Below are 23626 nucleotides of genomic sequence, written 5' to 3'. Positions count from 1 at the left end.
CTTGACATTCGAAATTTCCTACCCCCAAATCTGTGTTCAGAAACGTTTCTTAATACGGCTTTGAACTTACTTCTACCCTTAGTGATAAACGTGACTTTGATCACCTAAAGACGGACTTGTCTTTCAGAGACTTTTTATTGAAAAGAATGTATCTCTGAGGTAAAGAATGAAAAGACCCGTCTGCGATTCGCAACCAATGCTCATTTTGGGAGGAAAACGTTATTTGTTCGTTCTTTTTTTTTCTTCTTTCCTTTGGATTACAACCAATTAGGGGAACGATATTTAGCGCTGCTTCAAGTCTCTCGTGAGGAGTTGGAAAAAGAAACAAGGGATTAAAAAAATAACGAAGAGGATAAAAAAAAAAAAGTCGGGGATGAAAAGATCCAAGATCAATGCAGTGGAGACAATGAGGCCTCTTCTCCACTGGCTTTTATCTTCAATTTGTTGTTTTTACCGTACCTCAGATCTCAGTCTACTTTGTTCATCCACTTTCTCGATTTCGATACATTTATTTAATATTATCCTTCATTTTCGATTTATTACTACAAACACTGCCCGCGCACCGAAGAAATGCAAAAATCGAAGGAGCCGTGAATACAAATTTACCCCGAACGTAGATAATATATCTTTGTGAAAAAGAGCTTCCGCTTCGCGATATTTTATCATCGAGCTTATCAGCGACTCCTCGGAGAAGGAAGATCGAGGAGCCCCTTGGGTCTATTCTCGTTCCCCGCGTTTCTTCAGCCGCGAAATTTTGAATGACTCTGACTTGAAAGAAACTCTTTCTTACCTGCGTCACCATCATGATGATAGAGCAGCAAAGGCCCCCGATCAAGCTGGTAGTGTATATCAGCTTGACCGTCGGCGCTACCACCGTCAGGACCCAACTTGCTGTCAGGGGCAGAGACGTTACCAGCAAAGCGAGGCGTCTTCCTCGTCTCAGTATCCACCCGCCGATAATGGCGCCGAAAAAAGCGCCCAACATCGAAAGCGAAGCCACCCATGACGCCTGTTGTTTCGTTACGGTGAAACCGGGCCTTGCAACATAATACGTGACCAGATTTGTTTCTTTTTCTTTCATGCGTGTTTCTCGTTTTCACGAATTCTCTCACGTCCTAGGGTCAGAGAGCTTTTTGTCGGTGCCGCGCTCGCTCGTCGTATATGAACTATCGGGGAAAATGTCTCTCGAATTTCTCCGAACATCCACTTTGAAAAGTCTTGAGAAACGTTGACGACTACACAATTCTCGGTAAGAGAAATCACTCGAATTTACGCGTGAATGTCTAATTTGTATTTCGATTCAAGTACAATAACAGGAACTCGTCCGAAGTTCTACTTGAAGCCCATTTAGTCAAGCCAAAAGAAATTACGTGTGAATTTACATTACGTCACTCTGGTTCCTCCTCGAGTCTTGAATTTGCCGAACCCCAACAAAACACATTTCAGAGAATTGCCACCACGAGTAAAAATTGTAAAATGAATTTCTCGCCTGGGTTTGAATTTTCAACTTTGATTTACAGAAACTATTCGTTCAACTTTATAATATATTGAAGTGCAGCGTACTCACCATGTTTGATTGTGATGCTCCTCTTGGAGAGAAGCTATCGCCGGTGAGGTGTAACCTTTTGCTAAACCAGCAGCGAACGATCCCATGGAAACTGCCAGCGTTGCCCATACCTGAAACGAGTATGGTCCACAGTTTTATATGCACGCGTCAAGCGTTACAACGCTCGTTAAATTTTATGGATATTGGCGCTTTCCGTTTTTATCAGCGAAACGGAAGAGGACGTTAAAAAAAACATTAAAGAAAAATGAACGGGTTCTGTTGCTTCCCGAACGACGACATTAACGAAGTTTAATCTTTTACACCAGGGCCCGTTCAATGGAAAAAATTAAAACCATTGAATTCAGCGCCGAATGCCGACTGTTTTGTGACTTCTTAAAACGGAAAAAGGAGAAGATGGGAAGGAGGAGGATATTTTTTTTTTTCGTTTGCGTCCAGTGAAAATACTTTTGATTTCTTTATTTCTTTTTATTTATTCATTTCTCTTGTTTCGCTGTTTTGGAGTAGCCAATTTTACCGCCACGTCTTGTCGATGTACGACCGAAACGACATTCTGAACTGATTCTATTGGCCCTTCGCGTCTCGCCCTTCATCCGAACGTGTCTCGTGAAATTGTATCGGGGTTTCGCCGTCCGCCGACAAATTGCATCTCACAAATTGAAAGCCCATACATTCATACCGTGTTTCCATACATATGTATTATACACAACTCCGGACAAAACCTCTGGAATACTAAATAAACATTCCTCAACGCCTCTTGCTTAGCTGCGGTCGGTTTTAACCCGCAATTTTCAGAAACATTTTCCTCTTCACCCTCGTCATTTATCACGGGTATTATATTTCGGAAAAATTGAGACACATTCTCGGAAGTAGATCCGAGACTTGAATAATAACGGTTGTATTCGTACGAAATTTAAAGATTGAAATAATTTATATCGCGACTTTTATGTCGCGTTTTAAAAGTATTTTCGCGCTTTTCACCGGAAATTTTCTGCCTTTTCTTTTCGCATTTCTCTGCGACTCTTTCATAAAATCGTTTCTCGGTATGTACTTGGACGAGGGAAAGGGAGAGAAAGAGGAGATTCGCCGTATGGTGCTGGGAAATTTACAATGTTGGATATGGAACGGGGGAACGACGTGGCTCTTTCGGCCGGATTTCATGGCTCGAGTCACGCCGGAAATTTTCTATTGAGACACGACAGGTCTTTTGTTACGTTGGTCGCATTTTGTTCGAGACTTGACTCAAATTGAAAAGCGACCCCGGGGTATTAAGGCACCGGTCCTTTTAAACGCAGATTCCCCGAGTCAGTCTCATTCACGACGAGCTTCAGGATCATCTCGTATTAAATTATAGGGCCGATATTATCACCGATAACATTGTCCTAGATCTGGGAAACGAATTGGGCGTGCTTTCATGGAAATACAATGATGGTCCGTTTAAATTTCGGATTTATTATACTATATACATTATACATATATGTCATAGAACAATAGTCGAGAGGAGTTTGCGATTTGGGAAGCTGTAATACTTGGGGAAGAAATCTTGGGACATAATCGCAGATGGTTGTAAATTTCGTTCAGAATTTCGCGAAACTTTGTACCTACGATTGATCAAAGTGTAATTCAACTTTCACAAGCAATTCGCAGCTATGTTTTTAGCGAATTGATATTGCGCGAAGAGGCTTGATTCACAAGTCTGAGAACGAATCTTGACCGGAATTTATATAAGAAAGGTATTCTCGTTCAATCTGTGATTTTGCACGAGTCTGAGATCCATTCACGTATTCGAGAAATGGTAGGAAATTAGTATAGAATTAAATTGGGGCAATATATTTTGAGAATTTCTTTTCATACCCAACTCAAAAGATGATGATCATCTTTGAGCCTCGCCTACGTTCAGATATACATCGGGAGTGTATATTTTATACGGTGAGAATAAAAGAATTGAGGATATCTTGACGATGACATCTGTGAAGCAGATGGCTGGAGAGAGGGGGGGATTTATACCGAACGATGGAGTCGGAGAAGCGGCTGCGAGGTGCCGGTCTTTTCACACACGCGCATGCGCATATGTGAGCACGTGTATCAAAATGTGAGAGAGCCAATCTGTAAAAGGATGTCAATTGCACCTGCTATAAATTCTGCCAATATTTCCTGATAAATTTCTGTAAAGGACGAGATAGAATCGAACGTGCCCCACCTCATCGCGTATTATACTATACAAAGCACATTGAATTTACAAGCGCGCGATTTGGTCTTGGCATTAGAAAAAGAACATATCCATTTCTTATACGAGTGTATGAAAATCAGAGAAACGCAAAACAATCAGGTAAGATTTTTTCCTTTCGATGTTACAAAAGTAGCAATTTAATTTCACTGATTTTCAAATACGCGTATATACCATATTCAGATTACAAATGGATGACGTCATAACTGTCCAAGTTTCCAATCCACCGTTCATTTGCTTCAATTTTTGTTGACAATTATGTAAAGGAGAAGAAAAAATGTGATCCGATTATTTTTAGCCCCCTTCCAGTGTAATAATCGTATAAATTTTTTTTTCTTCCCCACGTATATAGACCCGTTTCAGCGTTCGGTTATCGTATAATGTGTGGAATAAAAATTGTGCACAATTACTACCGCGGTGTGTGCACGCCTGCATTCCACCCCGTTGTAGAATTTTAAACACTCGTTTCATTGTCATTCCTCGCGACGTTCACCAAGTTTGCGTTGCGCAACATGCACACCGTGATATGCAAACATTCGGAGGTACGTAAAAAAAAAAAAAAAGAAGAAAATTCGAGGTATCATTTTCTCACCGATTTGCATTATATGTACATTTGTATTGCTCATGCGTGTTACATATGTATATAAATTACGTGATGCGATCGTACATTTATGAAGATATGGGTACAACAGACATTCTTCCCATGGTGGCACGTGCTTGCGTAGCTACATGTGGGACATAATTACAAAATTGCCGTGTGAAACAGCGTACTTTTTCACCCCGTTCGTTCACCTCTCCGTATTTTTCTGCATCCCCATCACCGGCATTAACTTACAATCAGCCCCCGACCAGGGCTAATGTGTAATTTTCCAAAGGTCACGCGAGTTCAGATTCTTGTGTAGGTAGATTACATGAACAGCTGTTCACTTCTGTCGAATGGAGAAAAGGATTTTTTTTTTCCTAAGAGTTATAAAATATCCGATAGCACTCGTAACGCTCGAGGAGAACTTGAAAATCTGCAATGGTATATCGAAAGAAGGGGAAACTCGATAACAAGAAAGAAAAAATTTTAGCAAATTTACGAGTTTCTTACAAATATCAATTTCCTTTTATTTTCATGTAACAAATGTTACGCTATTCCACTTGATAAGCGTAATTATCGAATATTCTTTTCTGGAAAGTGGAATGAAAATTAAAAAATTGAAATCGGCCGAACGATCAACCGATTTTTTTCTTCTTTCTGATCGAAGAAAATGATTTATCGTGTATTGAATCTAAAGTATAAACTGTATCCGTTGGTGAATAATTATCTAACGTTTGTCGCCAAGTTTTCACGTTTTTAAGTTGTTTTTTTTTTTTTTTAATTCAAAATGAATATTTTCTGGACGGTCTAGAAGTCTAAAGTTTGAATCGATTTTGAATTACGTGCCCATAGTTGTGGATAAAGAAAATCACAATAAATCGTAATACAGTTGCAAAACAATAATACTGAATTTCCAATCCGAGAACATCGTGCGCACGAATAATGCGTGTCGGTTTTCATTGCCGAGTTCCCGGGGTCCTTTCGGAATTCCGTCGGAGGTCCTGCAGGACTGCCTGGCGAGTGCAGGATGGTAAATTGTGATTTACGTTGGGCCTCGGATCGGAGCGGGTCGTCGTCTCCGGGTATAATTCATCCTCGGCGATCTTCTCAAAGGTGTTATTTTCAGATGGAAAAATTCAGATAAAAAACTCGAGGTATTATAACTGCTCCGGCGTGGCCGACGAAGAGGCTTTGGAGGGACCGCGGAGCAGGTGGGTGTTTAATGCGGCTCTGATAATCGATTACAAATATGTGCGAGTAAACATCGTTGAACGGATTACGGTGAATATGGATATACGTACAATATATCTATACAGTGGACGACAAATATTTATAGATCGTGTCGCGCGTATTCCGCAGTTAGGTGTGTGTATATATATGTGTGTGTGTGTGTGTGTGTGTGTGTGTGTGTGTGTACGTATTGTATAAGCTGCGAGGAGGAGCTAGAAGCGCATTATCATTAGTATTGAATAACGTTAAATATAGCGCGATATCTTTGTCCCGAGGAAATTATTACAGTTCTATGTATATTAGGGTGTTTGAGAAAAAAATTAATTACGATTTTCCCCGTGGCACACCCTAGAAAGTTTTTTTAGGTTAAAAGAAAGATTCTGTGAAAAGATGAGCGTTCTACGTTATGTGGAAGATCGCTCTCGTTTGATTTTTCACTTTTTTCACATTTTCATTTTTGAATTTGTGAAGAAACACGTTGCAGCATTTCAATTGTTATGTCTTTTCAAACATTTATATTCAACCCAATAATCACGATTCATACCGCAACGATATATCGTCCGGGAATCTCATTCTCCTAAATCAAAAGTTCATATTGAACTACAACTATTTTATGAGATCGAATTAATAATGAAAAAGTCGTCACGTACGCTTCTGAAAAATCAAAAGGAGATTTGATATCACAACTGTGGGTCTTCTTTGTGAAGTAAATTGATATTATGACTGATGTAAGCAATAAAAAAAAATCTTATTAACGATACTTGCTAAACTTAAAAAATTGTATAGAAACGAAAAATCAACTGAGCGCGATCTTCCACTTAAGTGGTAAAACGCTCATCTTTTCTTTGCTGCCGCAGCGTTGCAGCCTTAACTTGACGGCGTTTCATACACGCTTTTCTCTTTCACTCGATAAGGGTGAAGCAACGCCTCTGCAAAATAATGAAATATATATCATCCACCTCCGATCGTTAGGCGTTAAATTCAATCGATGATTACCGTGCTACAAAACATCAGTTCCCTTCAGCGACATGCTCGACAACTTGTCATCCAAGAGACAGATACCTTCCACTTCCGTCTCTCTCTTTTCACCTCTCGAATCGATTAGCGGTATTTAATACGCTCCGGGGGAAGTTAAAGGATAACATACACGAGAACGCGGTGCGACTTGTTTTTTTTTTTTTTTTTCTAATTAAACATGTTATACTCGGTGCCAAAAGTGCTCTGTGTGTGTGTGTTTGTATTTTTGTTTGAATCGTTTTTTACGAAAGAAACAAACGTAACAAAGTGCAGAATGTGTGATATTTGTAAGAATAAACGTTGAATAAAAGATGCTTACGATTTCGTTTTTGCTTCCAGCATTATTGATTTGGTGAAATTCAATTTGATACTTATTTGTCCACATTCTAAACTGTGTTTATTTCACTATTTTTCTACCTGTCTCCAGTATTTCTATTATGCGAAACTACTGTACAGCACCCGATATGTTTTTAGCGAAAGTTGTTGGTTCGATCGACCCGATAAGGAACGAAGAATCCATTCGAATGGTAGTTGTAAAAAATATTTGCGTGTGTGTGTGTGTGTGTATATATATGTATATATGTATGTACGTATATTATAGATACAACCATCCCTCGACGGGCGGAAAATTATTTTTGATTCATATCCGGCGACCCTTTTGCGCTTTGCAAAAATATCGCGCACAAAGCGTGAGCGGCATCCTCCATTATTAACTGGTTTACAGTGGTGATAATATTCCGCAACGACGCGGTGTTGCAAAATATATATGAACTAAGAAAAAAAAGAAATAAAAAATAAGATGCGAAATTAAATGAATATCTAATTCAGGCGAAATTTTTCGCTCTATATCGATTTGGGACGACGACGAGCTTTTCAGAGGCGGTGCTTTTATACCTTCGGTCTGTCTGACGAGTGACGCCTTGTCAATTTTTCCCGGGCTCTTCCGCAGTGTCGCGATCAAATCGAAAAGTAACGAAATCAAGTTCTACACGGAGATGAATGCAGAATGACCGATATTCGAATTGACAATGTGAGATTGACGAATATACGTATTATATCGTCAGTTTGAGGTAAAACTTCGAACGGTGAGAACTCGTGAGGCTGAAGTTAGTAACGTTAACGTACCGGAAATATCAGGGAAGAAATCATTATTGCACGAGTATGTTTCGTTTATCATACATAGTTGACTAAATTTCAAAATTTCAGTCAATCCTCAAGGCACGAAGTAACGATTTTTCCTAAACATGCATCGTTGCAGTAACGTTACTGTAAACTTCATTCTCGTGAAAACTCCGAACATACGATGGCTCTGATTACCAGATGTATCAACTTTCGAAAAAACTTTCGAGAGTTGAAGTATGATTTTCGAGCCTTACTGCAGCGAAAGCTCGAGCTTCTGTTTATTCCGTCAACAAGTTCGAGACATGTGAGAGATTCTGTTTCGGACAGGGTTGAAGTCACGGTTTCCGAGCTGTTATTTTTCACGCGAAAAGTGAAGTAGAAGAATAATAATAAGAATAAGAAGAAGAAGAAGAAGAAGAGCGAGCTGCCTCTGTTTTCCTACACGCGTTTTCCGCGGACGGCTTCCTCCTCCAAACAACGATCCCTCGTCCCCGGTTCCTGGCCCCTGTCAACGAGCTTGCAGCGAGGCTCCTCGTGCCCCAAGAGCTTGTAATTTCCGGCGACATTTACCCGCCACCTCCACCAACCCTTTTTATACGACGCAGAGTGTTTGCCACGCGAGTCTCGCCTGCCTTCCTGCAATGTCACTTAGCGATAGCTGCAGGCAGCACCGCGATACGTTGTTAGTCGTACGCGATTTAACATGCAACGCGTGTCGCTTATCTCAAAATGATGCGTGTTTTTCTTTATTGCCTTTCATCGTCGTTTATCATCATCGTAATACAACATGGAGTGACGTGTGTGGACGTGGTAATAAAAAAATTCATCTATTATATACATATATTATATAGGTATGTATATTTGCAATCGGAGAAAGTCCAATGAAATTAAAAAGTGAATAAATATTGTTAATTATAGGTACACGAGCGCGTCTAATCAATTATATGCTTGATTATATACGTTGGTACTTCACATGCTCCATTTCCGGTGACAGTTTATCTGATTTATTTACCAACCGGTTCACATATCTTGAAACTAGCTTGAAATTATTCACATTAAATCACATGAATGTCGATTTGATTTGACATTTTATTCTTGTTTTCCGAGTATAATAATTATTTATTTAACTGTAGTGTCCACTTTTTTTTTGTGTCTTTAAATATGTAACCTTAACCTCCAAATAAATCCGGTATATATCGTTCAGTTACCGTATCATTGTATTTTATCTGCACCTTCGATCGTCGTTAGGTTGCAACAAATAATTTCACCTGGACGCGGTGTGTCTCAAACAAGATATGCAGACCACTTTCTTCAAGCTTTATTGCTTACTAATATTTTAACAGCTTGAAAAATTCGGTACGAGTTTTCATCGTCGTTGGTGTAAAAAAGCAAGTCGTTAGTTTTCGTGTAAAAGAATATCAGTTCGGAAAAGAAGGGTTTCGAAGGAAAAAGCTTTGATAAAAAAAAAAAAAAAAATCCATCGGATTATGGAAATGCCGGGCGGTTGACGAGGATGGCAGACAGCTACAGAGGATAGGATATAGACGATGGTTCGAGTGGTTTATAGAGCACGAAGCTGGAGGTCCGAGCCAGCTTTCCGAGGTTCCTTCGCAGTTTAAGTACGGGCCACTCAATTAACTCGGTATCTTTGGTATTTGCATTTCAATATGGCCGCGAGCCAAAGGCTCCGCGGTAGAAAATTCAATGAAACCTTCAGCCGGTCCGCCTATTAGCTTATAAGGTACGTTATATATCCATAGATAAGTGTATCCGCCATAGATAGGTATATACGTATATCCATCCAACCACCCCCAAGCTAACCGCGTACCTATATTATGCCGGGGAGCTCTCAGATTGAATTCCCGCTGCAACCAAGTTTCATTCTATCCTATTTTCATCCTTCTCTCGACTTTCCTCCTCTCGGTTTTTAACTCCAATTTCAAACCACCGGATTGGATGAGACGCTGGTAAAGTCAATTCGCGATTTTCTATACTCACAATCGATCATTCGTCATCATCTCGACCAGTTTCAATCGACTCGTAGTATATTTTTTTCCACCTTCAAATTTAATCTCGTTACAAATGAAACGGACAAAACGTTTCTACGCATGTAGCAATTATTTTCTCGCGTGACGAATGGTCTTTAAAGTCCGATGAAAGATCGATTCGGAGTTGTTAGAAAATGACTTTTGAACGCAGTCCGCGTCCGGTTTACAACGCGTATCAGATTCAAAGACATACCTGAGCCATGTTGCGTGGTCTCCTCACGGATGTTGTTACGTGGACAACGGATGCTCGTGGCATTTTGTAGCCGTTCCGATTGTGGTCCGCCGGCACAGCAGTAACCTGGAAACAGAAAGCAGACTATGAGCGAATTATCGCCGATCGACGTATCGCTGATCGGATAATCAATCGGGACCCCGTCGAGTTTTTAACGGCTGTCGAAGCTAGAGGACCGGGAATGGATAAGGTTAAAAGCTTTCCATTTGGAAGTGGGGTCTGTTGGAATTCCTCTTCGTGCAGTCAGTCCATCGAGCGTCAAGGGTTTCTTGACTTGGTTTCGGTGAACTACGTTTACCAGTGATTTCCACCCGGCATTTCGCTCTCCTTAAAACTCCCTCCTCACTTCTCGGTTTTCGGACTCGACTTCGGCTTCTGTTCGTCTTTTCATCCGAGGGTCGAGACACAAAATAAAAAGGACCGAGGCTGACAAAGGACTACGGCGAAAACTCCTCCCTCCTTAATTGGCTTCCTATCGTTCAACCGAGTGGCCAGGCTGCCCTTTTACCCGACTTTCTTCTTCTCACTCGCGTCTGATCTCTCGGACCGTTTGTCACCACCAGACGAAATGCACATCCAATCTGCTCACCATCGGCAATATTAACCACCCATTTCGTTCCCGAGTGGCTCATCCGTCATCTTCCATTTCTCCTCGGCGCATCGCCCCGGCGATACAACTTTCCGAGATCATAGGTGTCCCTTTAGTTTCGTACTGTATTTATATCGTTATCTCCTACAACAGCCCCCTTGTTAAGGTTTAAGACGTTCCAACCGCTGGGTTCCTTTGAAAGACGAACACGCTCTCCAAAGTGGTCAGTCCCTTTGCTCTCCTCCGCTTTCGTTTCACATATCACGAAAGAGAATGGACCTAAATTTATACATTGTAGAAGGGCAAGAGGGATGGTCAGAGGTTCAATCCCTTCCACTCGGATGAACCGTATCACCAGGGATAAAATAATATGGACAGAGATATAAATTCTACCTTTCCGATGCTTGGAATGAGGGTAAAAAATGAGAGAAATTCCTGATCCTCAACGGAGACATTCCTTGGTCTCTCTTTCCGCGTCGTTAGACACACCGCGGTTCAATCTACGAAATATATATCATATGAAAACTTGGAGGAAGACCCGCAAGATTGAGCCCATCAAGGTAACTGATCTGCTACTGTTTCATTTACGTCCGTAACTTGTAGGTCAGATACCGTGACCGTATGTAAATATCCTGCCATACTCGTACTTGCGGTGTCAACCATTATAAATACACGCTCGTGGTTTTCACTCTCACGCTTCATTTTACCTTTTTACATAATTTTTCGTCACCGACATCGATGCAGGCTTGATCATAATGCCCGTATACTTCTGATCATACGATCCACGAACGAGCCCACGAACTTCCTCGTCCGCATTCCCTCATGGTAGGAAAAACTTTTCGTGCATTGATTTTTTTTATTACCTTTTTACTCGCGAGTTATATATCGTTGAGAGTGTCTTTCTCCTCTTTCTCATCGCTCCTTTTGAATTTTACCCGGCTCGGATCGCGTTTGTTTTAAACTTTTAAGAAGTTTTTTTTTTCCCTCCTACTTGAAGGGAGAACGGAGAGCGTCGGAGTTGTAGTATAGGAAAAAGTTACTCAAGAAGATTCAAGCTGTAGGTAGAGGCTGAGCCGAGCCTCAACCTAGCTCCGATCTGCGCCAGCCAACGTCTCTCACACTTTTAGCCAAAAATGTTATTTCGCATTCCCAAGGGCGGGAGGGAGGAGAGTAATGCCTGGGTACAGAGCCACCTTCCCGCCATACTTCGTGCGATAAGTCACACCCGGCGACGCGAGGAACGCGGGATACTTGATACCAGAGACGATGCTTCGTCGTCCAAAGGGCAGAGACGACTTTATTCGAAAATTGAGTATAATCTTGCCGTGCAGATATTCTCTGCCGCGTCGAAGAGAACCCTCGGCTGCATCGAGTATGCAAATTTGACTGATTGAACAATGAATAATCAAACCTACAGGCGGAGGATGAAGCCGCTCGAGTATATCCGGCTGGATAATTGATGATCGTCGTGTTCTGAGCCCAGCTTGTAAGTTGTGTCCATGTGTAAATAAATAATGAATAGCATCGATCACTCCGCCTGAAACATTTCAGACACTGCGCAGGGATACCGCGGAGGTGTAAACTCGGTGTAAATAATCAAGTCGAACATTTCACCCCGCAGTGGCCATAACTCGGAATTTCTCCCTATGCCGCGGTGGCTTGTTTACGCGGTTAGATAGACGTATATATATATGTATGCATGCCGTAGGAGGAACGTCCCAAGTTTGTTTTTGGAATTCTCCTACGGAGTAATAATTAGAATAAAGCTGTTACTTTTAAATGTTAGCTTTCTCTTGGCGCTCAGTCGGGGATGAACTGCGGCTTGGCCAGCACCGATTTAGCCCAGAAGTATCCGATGTAAGAAAATTAGTGCCGGAGAGCTTGTTGTTTCTATTACTCGAGAAATTCCAAAAGAATTTCGATGTAGGTCCTTACCTACGGATAATTCTATCCAAAAATGTGAAAAAGTAACAACTGTTATTGGAGTCGAGTAGATGAACCATGTTCATATGGGACATTTTTCAGGTCTCGATATTCCGCGACCGTTTCTCACATTAGGTAAATCCTTTCCACGCCTGTCGAAAGTCCGCAGAGAGGTCTACAAGTATTTCGCGTAGCTGGACTCGAGCCGGTTAAATGATCCCTCGAACCTCGGCTAAGCATGGTTAAATTAATTGCACGCCGGGTGTACGCGCAGGTACCGACGAAGCAGCTCCCCTCGTCTCGTCAGATCGTTGTTTTCCTTACAAATTGCTCCGGCAAGCGGAAACTTGGCGCCGCGTTCGTTTGCCCAGAGGGTAGTTTCTGACGGACGAGGAGAACGACCTTTTCGCTCACCCATTTTCATCCCCACGGTTTTTATCAAATTGATCTTCTTCGAGCTCGCTGAGAGCGCGAGCGGCAGACAGGACCGCGTGTATATAATAAATATTTTCCATATTACAATATCGTGCATATAACGTAGCGCGAACGGCGGCGAACTCGAATCCAATTATCGGGTTTTCCCCGTTTTGTTTGCGTAACAGATTTGGTTACGTGTCGTGGATGCCGGAATATGCGTATATGATGTGGTAATGGAGAATTTCGACCAAGATGCGATAGCCCGAAGAGTGATCGACCGGATTTCATAACGTCGTGCAAACTAATCTCGCCTGCGGGGTCATTTAAGAACAGCTGAAACGGCGATGATTTCTGCTTTGTTCGGATCCGATTCGTATCGTGTTGTCTTCGAAAATGCGACGCGATCAAGATCACCGTTTACGTCAGGGTGGTTCTTATTTAGGGTGTAGACGAATTTTTTCCGCTCCACCCCCCAAATCAATTTCAAATAATTCAAAAACAATTGCCTATTTTTTTCAGATCCTTACCTCATCTTACTGAGATAGTTTGCACGGTGATCGAAGTTTCTTATGGAAATAACATGCAAAAAACAGTGATTTTTTTTCTCGATTGTAGCACTAATACCCACTAAAACCTCGCAATTACAGATTATTTGTAACATTATAACTTTTAAAATAAAATATATACCGAGAAAAAAAGTTTTTCCCGTATTATTTCCATAAAAAAACTACGGTCACAATGCAAACTATCTTAGAGTTGAGGTAAAGATCTGAAGAAATTAGGCCATTGTTTTCGAATTATTTGAAGTTGATTTGGGGGGTGGGGTGGAAAAAATTCGTCAACACCGTAAATAAGGGCTACCTTGATACACATGTATGGATATGCAGTCGCAGATTTGCTCGCACCTCGCGAGCTTTTGAACTAACAATGTAAAAGACTGAAAAGCTACTGAATAAATGAATCGAGGAAACTCGGCTGCAACTTATTCGACTAAAATTGTTGAATTAACCCTGGAAAATTCACCTCGTTTTTAACCTCGTTCTTTTTGCGAACATTCGGGTCAGGTGCCTCAGCTATGAATATCCGTCCATGTCACGTGACGGCTGTCTAGTGCAACTGCTCTCTACTGTTATTAATGTCCCCCCGGGGGCTTTTACTTTCGTCTTTTATTTCCTACCAGAGTATAATACGATGGGTGAAACGGTATGTGTGTCGGTGGATTTTTCTCCTTTTCTCTAGTTTAGAAAATGGAGGACTTGCGGAGTTTTTACTTGAGACTTACGCGGCGTATCCAGAGATGTCTAGTCTGGCCAATTAAACGAGCAGCACTGGAGCTACACCGGGTTAAGAAACACCTGATGCCTTTTCTCGATTTAGTATATCCCCGTTTTATCCCAGTCCAATTAAATTCTTGTCGTATTTCATTCCATTTATATTATTATTACGAGATTGAAAAATAAGTGTTGAAAAAGAACACAAGATAAATATCAACAACGCCTGCGGCAAAATTTCATCTGCTCTTTCATATTTCTTCGACATGAAAAGAACCGACTCTACTCTACCCTGTATAATCGCGAGAATTTTTCTTGGTCTAGATACATACGAGAAAAGTATACAAATAGACGAAGATGAGGAGAAAAGGAGTCGTACAAAGAGACAAGTAATAAAGGTGCAATGATTCAGCTGGCTGGTGAACTTCCTTGGTTGTTTCGGTGATTTCGGCAGACGTAAGCAGCACGCTATGAAAGTTGAGTCCTCTTTTGCCCTTAGAAGAAAAGAACTCTTACTTACGTACTTTTGCTTTCGTTATACCAGCTGAGCTAGACGATTTTTATTTTTTTCACCGTCTCGTTTATTTCGGTATACCTACGTGCATACCTACGTTCGTTCGACTTTGTCCCGCGACCCGAGAGAGAAAAGGTGTCAATGACTGGCTGCGGATCCCGCACCACGTTTCCTCCTCCTCCTCCTCCTCGTACCATTTCCCACCCCATGCATTACTATTTCACGTTAGTGAATACAGGGTGTGTAAGAAAGGCTTGTTCGTTGGTTTATAGTTCGTAAATTAGTTTTAAGTTAATCTAGAGTGATTTTTAAATGTTTGATTGATGGAAAACAAGTTCAAGTTTGATAAGCAACTCTTTTTTTCACGGGATTGTTGCGGAAAGAGAGGACAAGGGATTCGGTAAAGTATGTTGGAATAACGGAGACGTTTTGTGAATAGCGAATAAAGTTATTTACGAATTTCGTATCGCTGGTATCATCAAGTGCGCTGGAATAGTTTATGCGAATTCATTATTCAATAAGGCGTTCCATCTCTGTTGTAAAAGTTCATCGGAGAGATTCTGGCAACTTTAGTTTACCCAAGAGGAAAAGTCTTCCAGAGAACTAAAAACCAGGATTTAACCACCAGCTATCGATTTCAAAACTCGCAAAAATCTTAAGCACATTACCAATTTATCTTGAGATGAATCGATGAAACTTCTCGCAACGAACCAAATAATTAATTAACCGTAATAAGATAAAGTGGAATGTAGAAATTCGAGAGACGACATCTTCCCTTTGCTCGGTACTTTCGTTTTGTTCACAACTAATTTCCTTATCGTTTCATTTGTTTCACACACAACCACACCGATTTTTCCTTGATCTATTCGTCAACATTGACAATTCGCAACGTTAAGACGTCAAACAACCCACTCGTCAAGGTATCGCGTCACCTCGTCGATAAATATCCCACTAGCGTGGGATGTTACAAGAGTCGGTGCCCGATTTGGCCGGACGTTTAATCGGAGGCGGTCACCCGTTTCTCAATCGACCCTTTGTTTCCGACCTTTCGCTCTGATAACAATTCGACCGTTCGTTTCCTTTCGTTTTGACGACTGCTGGTCGCTCCTCGACGCTGCACTGAAAACGTGCTGCAGGGGATCGGCACGTGTTCAGAGCGGGTTTCTAAGTGTGTTATAGGTGCGGCATGCTCTACACACGTGAGAAACGCTTCGCGATCCACCCACCGCCACCCCCCTTCCCCCATCTCTCTCTCTCTCTCTCTCTCTCTCTCTCTCTCTCTCTCTCTCTCTTTTTCTCTCTTATTCTCGGTCACACCGCTACAGTATTATAGGTACGTGGGTGAAATAAACGCGTTCCCGGCACAGACGGATCACCGGAACAGCAAGAAGAGAGTTATGTACTGCGGGACAGGAAGGGGAGTGAGAAATGAGCCCGGTAGCTAGAAATTGCGCAACTTTTGTACGTGTACATATATTATGCAGTACTCCGGGGGAAATGATCCGCGTAATTGTTGCGTTTTGTATGTTATTTAGGGTGATACGATTCCCTTCTTTTTTTCTTACACTATCTTTATACTTATCGGCCGGAGGCATTCTTCATTCGGTCAGATTCATCCCCCCCCGTAAGTGATATGTTCAAATATCAGTTTTGGCTTTCTTTGTCGCTTCACCTTTGCGTGATATTTTATTTGTCGTTTGTGTGTCGTGCGTTTCAACTCGTAAAGAATCATCGTACGAAATATCGTACGCGGAAGTTGCAAAGTCGAAGAGGATACGGGAATAAACGCGTGTCGCATTCACCGCGATGGTTCCGAAGCGCAATTAACGAATCAGCGATTAGCCGCGTTTCTCTGTCGAGCGAATCTCTGCAAACGTGAGAGATTTCAGACACGCGATAATACCTACTCGAGAGACGACGCACTTTGTACGCACCTCGTAGTAATTTACTTCTCATTTTGCGCGGGAAATTTAACATGCGTTGAAATTGACCAGATTTTAGAAACGATCTCGGTCAGTGATTGACTTTATTTGATACTTATATTCACTCAATTATATTCGCTGCATGCACGATCAATTTTCATAAATTAACCAAGTCGCTGAACGAAACGCGAGGTTTAATCGAATCAAAAATTCCAACTATCGCTATTCCGTTTACAACAAGCATAGCACGGCAGTGAGACATCGCGGTTATTGTCAACGGTAAAAATTTGCCTCCGCAAGCAAGAGTAATTTCTTCGAGACGCAATTCGGCGTGCATTCGCGTGTAATAAACTATATTTATTACAACCGTCTCTGGGAGTGCAGAGAACTCGTAAATATACTCTTAAGGAGACTTGAGTCTGACGTTTCGGTGTATAAGTGCAGGCCAGCTGGAGCCGCGAAGACGCCACTGGAGGAGATCGGCATTGGTACGTAATTGTAAATCCCGAGTTCAGTGGCCAATTAAGAGTGAATTTTCAGCAGTTTCGCCGCTTTGAAGGAGAAGAAAAATGAAAGGCAATCGTCTCTCGTTATAAGGCCGGTCACGGGGCTGTACTAACATCGCGACGGTGTCAATTTTTTATTGTAATTCTTTTTTTGGTCTTTTTTAACTCTTCAACGCCTCAACGCGTCCGGAATTCGCACTGCATTGGTTCGAGCGCGTCGGATATCGGAATGCACTTTATATCGTTGATCCCAGTCACCCCGCGTGCTGAGTATATACAAGATGTTTGTTTTATTGCGAAACTAATTACACGCCGTAGAGTCACGCCCTCGCATATATCGTAGGAGTTAATCCGACGTTTGCTGCAGCGGTTGTCTGTCCTGCAACACGTGTGGATATACTATTTCTTCTATTCGCTGCAATCCATCGATAGGTATAAATGCAGTTTGATACCGCGCGTCTTTATCACGGTTCAGTCCGTGATATTTGCTGCTGCTGCTACCGGTGCTTCGGGAAAAGTGTCAACCGGAGAAAGCGATTTTACCATTTTTCAACCCTTGCTCAACGCTCGTATGACTTCTCTTAGTGTATTCATGAGACTTTCGTCATTTCCGTATTAATTATCGAAAGTGTCGTGTGTACCTTACGCGTGTTTCAAAACAGCGAGTATGCAACCCAAAGAAAAAGAAAAAAAACCTATCTCAGGAGTAAATTCTCACCCACAACCAATCTGTGATAATGCTAAATTCTCTTGAGAAAAAAGTTGAGGGTTTGTTTTTTCGTTAGGGCAGAATCGTTAGTCATGGGAGCGAAATAGAAATAGAAAAAGAAGAGTTGTAATTTTCCGTTCCAGGTTCACTGTGCGTGTTTTCTTTTTTTTTTCACTTGCAAATTTTACCGGCCTAATTTACGACCGCGTGTAAAATTCGCGCCGCAGGGAAATTTTCTCCTGCTCATTTTCTACCGTGCAAATATTCCGTGGTTGGTCAGTGTAGGGGGTGTTTTTTTTTTCCTTCCTTCCTTCCTACTGCGAATCTGGTCTATCTACATCGGTCTCGTCGTAAACTTGCAGTCGCAGTATAAACCTCAACCAGAGTGACTTGTGCACATGTCGCATGGAGCGCGTATTTTACATACTCCGCAAAGTGTAACGTATAACGGTCTATATTCACGTGTTTGCTGACTATTCTTTATCCGGGTTAGCAGAAACTACTTGTATTATCTACGCAAAACGTCCAGTTGAACATTATACGACGAATGAATGGGGGGGGGGGAGGAATAATTGCGGGTTACACTTATTATTATATATACATTTAGCTCGGCTTTCACGCTCGTGTAGCGTTTACTACATATCATGCGAAAATCTACCGACTGCCAAGATATATTCATTTGCTTTCTTACACACTCGCTTAATCTACGATACTCGTTTAACGACGTAATACCCGCTATCGGTATAACTTACAACTTTTATTATATACGCACAGTTGTACCTATGAGGTTAACGTCTACTGCTAAACTTGTCTTACGGTTATTAACCACTCGTTAAATATCATCAACATATCACCGAGGATCTTTGGTATTTGCTCAGCTGCGTCTTTTCACAATTTCTTGAACCCAAACACCTCGGGAATTTCATTCGGTGAAAAGTTTTTCGTTTTTTTACTTCTTTTTTTACTTTTCGAAAATAAGTCGACGACACGACGAGCATAAAGGATCATTTTCTTTTTTTATCTTGCAACCTTTTTTTTTTTTTTATTATATTCATCAGTTACTCAGTTCATCCTGCGACTGTAACGAGTTGGACACCAAATCTTCTTTCTCCAATTAGTTCCATAGGATTTAACCACGTTGTGCGAGTTTCTGTAGCGAACCTCATTCGTCTCCTTCAGTATAAACTTGGAATTTCGTTTCTGGGTACTCGGACTTGTTTCAAATTGAATTCACATGGGGAACGAATTGTGCACGTGTTGAGAAACGGAGGCGAGAAACTGAGTGGGAAAATATAAATGTTTTCGCAACTGTCCTCATACAAGATAGCCTCGACAATTTCGTGAAATTTCATAAAAATCTTTCAACGCGGTTTCAAATTTTCTTTCCCGACTTCGAATCCGACTTAAAACAGTCTGTCAATTTTTTGTTTAAAAAATCATATCGAATTTCCCGAGAACGATTTCTGAAGAAGTGAAATACCTTCTCCGATAAATAATATAAATACAACGTGATAAGTCGTCTTCCATCAAGAAGATTCAAAGAATTATCAACATCTCTAGTGCCACTCGTGGCTATCGGCAAGATATAACCGATGACGAGGTAAATGAGATGTTTTCATCGCGAGACGAGACGAGTCCGAGGACCCTAATTCAATCTTTACGCACATCAATCCCTTGATAAGGAAACGAGCTTATCTCGTGACTCCGAAAAAGACAACAAGCACGCATGTAAGAAAAAGGAAAACATATCCGCAGTCAGCCAGGGCGACTCCAACACTTTCTCCTCCTCTTTTTCGGGGTAAATATTTGTCAGACTTCTCGATCGGTGTACCCGTATATGTATACCTACGTGAGGAAAATCCTTGGAGCAAACACGGGCTTCTTTGCCGAGCACTTTCTCGCCCCTGTGCAGCAAGCGTCCGCAGCCGAAGGCGAACTGACAAGTTTACGTTTGCTTCTTATACGAGGGAAATTATCGTCGATCGAACGAGTCGAGCAGTGGCGATTTTGGGAAAATGGCTTAAACTTACGGAAACGACGTGATACTTGCAATTACATATCAGGGTGCTTCACTTTTCAACGTTTTTCTTTTCTTTTTTACGGTGCCACGCAAAAAATTTGAGACAAATACAGACAAACAAAAAATTGTCGCAACGTCTGGAGGAGGTGAGAAAATATTTAGAGGTCATTACCAATTATTGTGGTATTTTTTATTTATTATATATATATTAGTTTTTTTTTTCTTTTCGCGGTCCAATTAATCGTTCACCAATCAACAGCAAACTGCGCCTAACAATTCCGCAGTTGGCTGTTCTCGCCCTTCATCCGAAAGATTAATCGTCTCGGAGAAATTTGGACAACAGTTTTTGTTACCGAAATACTCGTATCCGCGTCATTTTAATGTCCCTATCTCGTTTTCTGTACTGATTTTTACCAACAATGATTAATCGGACCACGATGCGAAAAGAATAAACTAATATATATATATATATATATATATATACACATATATGTACGTATATATACACATATATATATACATACAAGTTCGTGTACACATAAAATTAAATAAAAAATATAAAAATAATTGCTAGTGACCTACAAATATTTTCCTACTGCCTACAGGCTTTACGACAATTATTTTTTCACTGTTTGTGATAAATTTTTCATATCACACTTTGAAATAAAATAAAAGCTTAACATTTAAAAATGAACCACCCTATTGTGTATGTATAATACACATATGTAAGTTCAATACATGGCGACGTTTTTTTCATCACGATTCGGAGGTAGGGGATTACTTGTTTTCCGTTAGTAGTAAAAGGGCCGGATCGCGAATTACTATCGGAAACCGAGATCACGGGTGACTTCTCCTCCGAGTCTCTGTTTAGACGTAATCGTATTATTCGGGATTACCTCAGGACGCCAGAAGCTGCGTGTATGACTTGTGTACATATATATATATATATACATGTATATATGCATACACGCACACATACATACTATACATAGATATGCACCATGTACCTAGCCATCAGGGATTCTCAATGCAAGGCATCGCTAAGAATTTTCAGGATTTTTCGATCACGGATATTGTTTAAATATACCGCGCAAAATGTTCTCCGTTATGAAAATTATCGGAAAAGTTTCGTTCTCTCGATTTCCTCCTTCAAGTACGCGTACATATTTTGAAATCGTGATCGCACCGCTGCAGTTTGCGTAGAGAAATTTTATAAAAACGTGCCGGTGGTTATTAAAATATCACTCGAATGATTTTCAGATAATCTTTTTCGGATGGTCGAGCTTATTGATAAGCCTTATAGCTGCGAAATTGACGTACTTCAATGCCAATAACTATATATCCTGATCGGCTTATCCGTAATATCGGATGGAGGTTTATACGGATATCGCTGCTCCCGGAATATTCATCCTATTCGCAATCGTGGTAATAACATTAATAGTGAAAATAATGGCGGTGGTAGTTGCGAAAGGAATCAATAATTGATGATTGAAGTTGACGGAAGGGAAACAGGAAGTGAGAAATAATACAAAACAAAATAATATATGGTTTCAAAATTGTCTCTGAAATTGATTGTAACGAATAATTCATCGAAATTTACTGCATCGACTCTGACTAAAAATATACGCCAGAGACATAAAATTTGTGTTTACTCGCGTCCATTTTTTTTTTCTTTTTTTTATTTATCTCTTTTCACACCATATGTTTCATTCTTTTTTTTTTTTTTTTTTTTTTTTCTCACCAACATTTTTAGTCGCCACATGTTACAAGTCGCCGATCGTTCGGTCGATTTTACGACGAGTTTAACGACTTGTTTGACTGACTCACAAGACACATCTTACGGTGATAGTAGTAGCCTCAATTCGATTCCATTCTAAAAGACGACGCGTTGAATTACAACGAATATAACCGCATGGTTCCAATTGCTAAATTCGTTTCCTGTAAGTTATTACCATAACCGTAAGTAAAACGCAACGTAATCGATGGGAACATAAATGTCACCGTTGGAGGAACATCCGATTTGTTAATTACGAAGATGGTAATTTTTCAATGTCATATCTCTCCGTACACACTATAAGCCATTCACCGTATATCGGAAGGTGAACTGATTAGAATTCGTGAACGTTAGATCTGTAAAGAAACACGGATGAAACCCAATCTCTGCTTTGCAATATTTTCAAATTAGTCAGTAGAGATTGAAACTGCGAAATATTGTAACTAAACCTTTTCCAATTATTGGAGCCACTAATTAATTCACAGTCTACTGTATTTCTGAGAATCGTTGGAAATTGCGAAACACGGCGATTTTTGCATTTTTAGGTAGCGTTTTCACTACGTCTGCCCGTGATTTGCGGGGTTGATTTGAAAGGCGGAGAAGGGTGGCAGCCTTCTCTTCGAGCCCTTTCATTAGCACGTCAGCCACGCGACTCACGGCCCGAAAACTCGAAACGCACGCACGCACTGAGATTCACGTATATCGGAACAAAAGTTCCTCTATCCATTGTCCGCATTTGGCGTACGAGTATAGACGACGCAACGCCACGTGCTAAACCTCCGGAAATCATCCCGCCGTTTTTTGCACACACTTTATATATATATATATATATATATATATATATATATATATATATATATGTACGTAAATTTGCGCGAAAATTTTTCACCGCTGAACAGCTTGTCGTAGCTTTGTTGTATGTAACTAATTGTAAGCAAATTTGTTCGTCGAGTTTGGACATGATAGATATTTTTATTCAAAGTTATTTGTCTTTGCGATGTTTCGGCCGGAACCAGCCGAGCATCGTCAGGCTATCATTAATTAAAAAAGAAAAAAAAAAATTATCGTTTGACAGGAAATTTTGTTTTTCTTGTTAACGCTGTCTTGTAATTAGTTTATAATATTCTTAAACTGCATTACGAATCGTATCATGTTTGTAGACACGTTGTTTGAATCTTGACACTGAGATTAAGTTGCGTGTGTAATATATGACTTTTTCATAGAAAATGGCTAAATTATAGAACAAGTGTATTAAAGAGTAGAATGTACACAGATTACTTACAATTTTTTACTACCTTGAGGACGTGATGTTGTTAGTTTGCCATTTTTTTAATTTTATAACGACAATGACTTTTATTCCTGAACATGTTTTGACCGGGGTTTTTGCTCCGTCTCAACGACGCGACGTTTTGCTTTCACGTAAATACCGCGTCGCGACGTTCAACGTCCAGTTGTCATCGGCCCAGAAAGACACGGACTAGACCCTTGTTTGGCTTCATTCCGATTCATTCCGATTTGTTCCTAGGCGGAAGATGATGAGAAAGAAAAGTAGGTTTCTTCAACCAATTTGCTAGCTGCCACTCGAGCTGTCGTAATTTATCAATCTTGTGACAGACGTATGGAAGTTTCGTCGGGGAAATAGTTGAGGAAATTTGTTAAAAAAAAAAAAAGAAAAGAAAAGAAAGAAAATTACATACGTGTACAATATTCGCGTTTTTTCAGCTGTCTGTGATCTTGTAACTTCAATTTGTTCAAGACGAATGTTATCCACCTTTGAAAACATCAAACAAATAAAAAAAAAAAATAAATAAATAAATAAACATGGTACGTTGAAAAGCGTTACATACACAATTGCAATATCGAATCATGAAGTAGGTTTGAACTCCTTTAATGCGTTTCGAAGTTAAAGTTCAATTTTCACTCTCATAAGTCAGACAAGAAAGGCGGACATTTTTTCT

General features: G+C 40.6%; 2 protein-coding genes across 5 annotated transcripts in view; one reads left to right on the top strand and one right to left on the bottom strand.

Moving 5' to 3' along the window:
* Window positions 1-23626, top strand: part of LOC124219149 (Mediator complex subunit 20) — a 101334-nt gene that overhangs the window by 7139 nt on the left and 70569 nt on the right. The gene's annotated exons all lie outside the window — the stretch shown is intronic.
* LOC124219012 (facilitated trehalose transporter Tret1) overlaps window positions 1-23626 on the bottom strand; it is a 79141-nt gene that overhangs the window by 3304 nt on the left and 52211 nt on the right. For all 4 annotated transcript variants that reach the window (XM_046626069.2, XM_046626062.2, XM_046626178.2 and 1 more), the window contains 3 exons: window positions 9985-10089; window positions 1568-1677; window positions 791-1037 (listed from right to left, as the gene is read on the bottom strand). In XM_046626069.2, coding sequence (XP_046482025.1) covers window positions 791-1037; window positions 1568-1677; window positions 9985-10089 — 462 coding nt within the window. The remainder of the gene's footprint in view (window positions 1-790; window positions 1038-1567; window positions 1678-9984; window positions 10090-23626) is intronic.

This window comes from Neodiprion pinetum, chromosome 1 (genome assembly GCF_021155775.2).
Source record: "Neodiprion pinetum isolate iyNeoPine1 chromosome 1, iyNeoPine1.2, whole genome shotgun sequence".
Taxonomy (NCBI): domain Eukaryota; kingdom Metazoa; phylum Arthropoda; class Insecta; order Hymenoptera; family Diprionidae; genus Neodiprion; species Neodiprion pinetum.
This window is presented reverse-complemented; position numbering and strand designations above follow the sequence as displayed.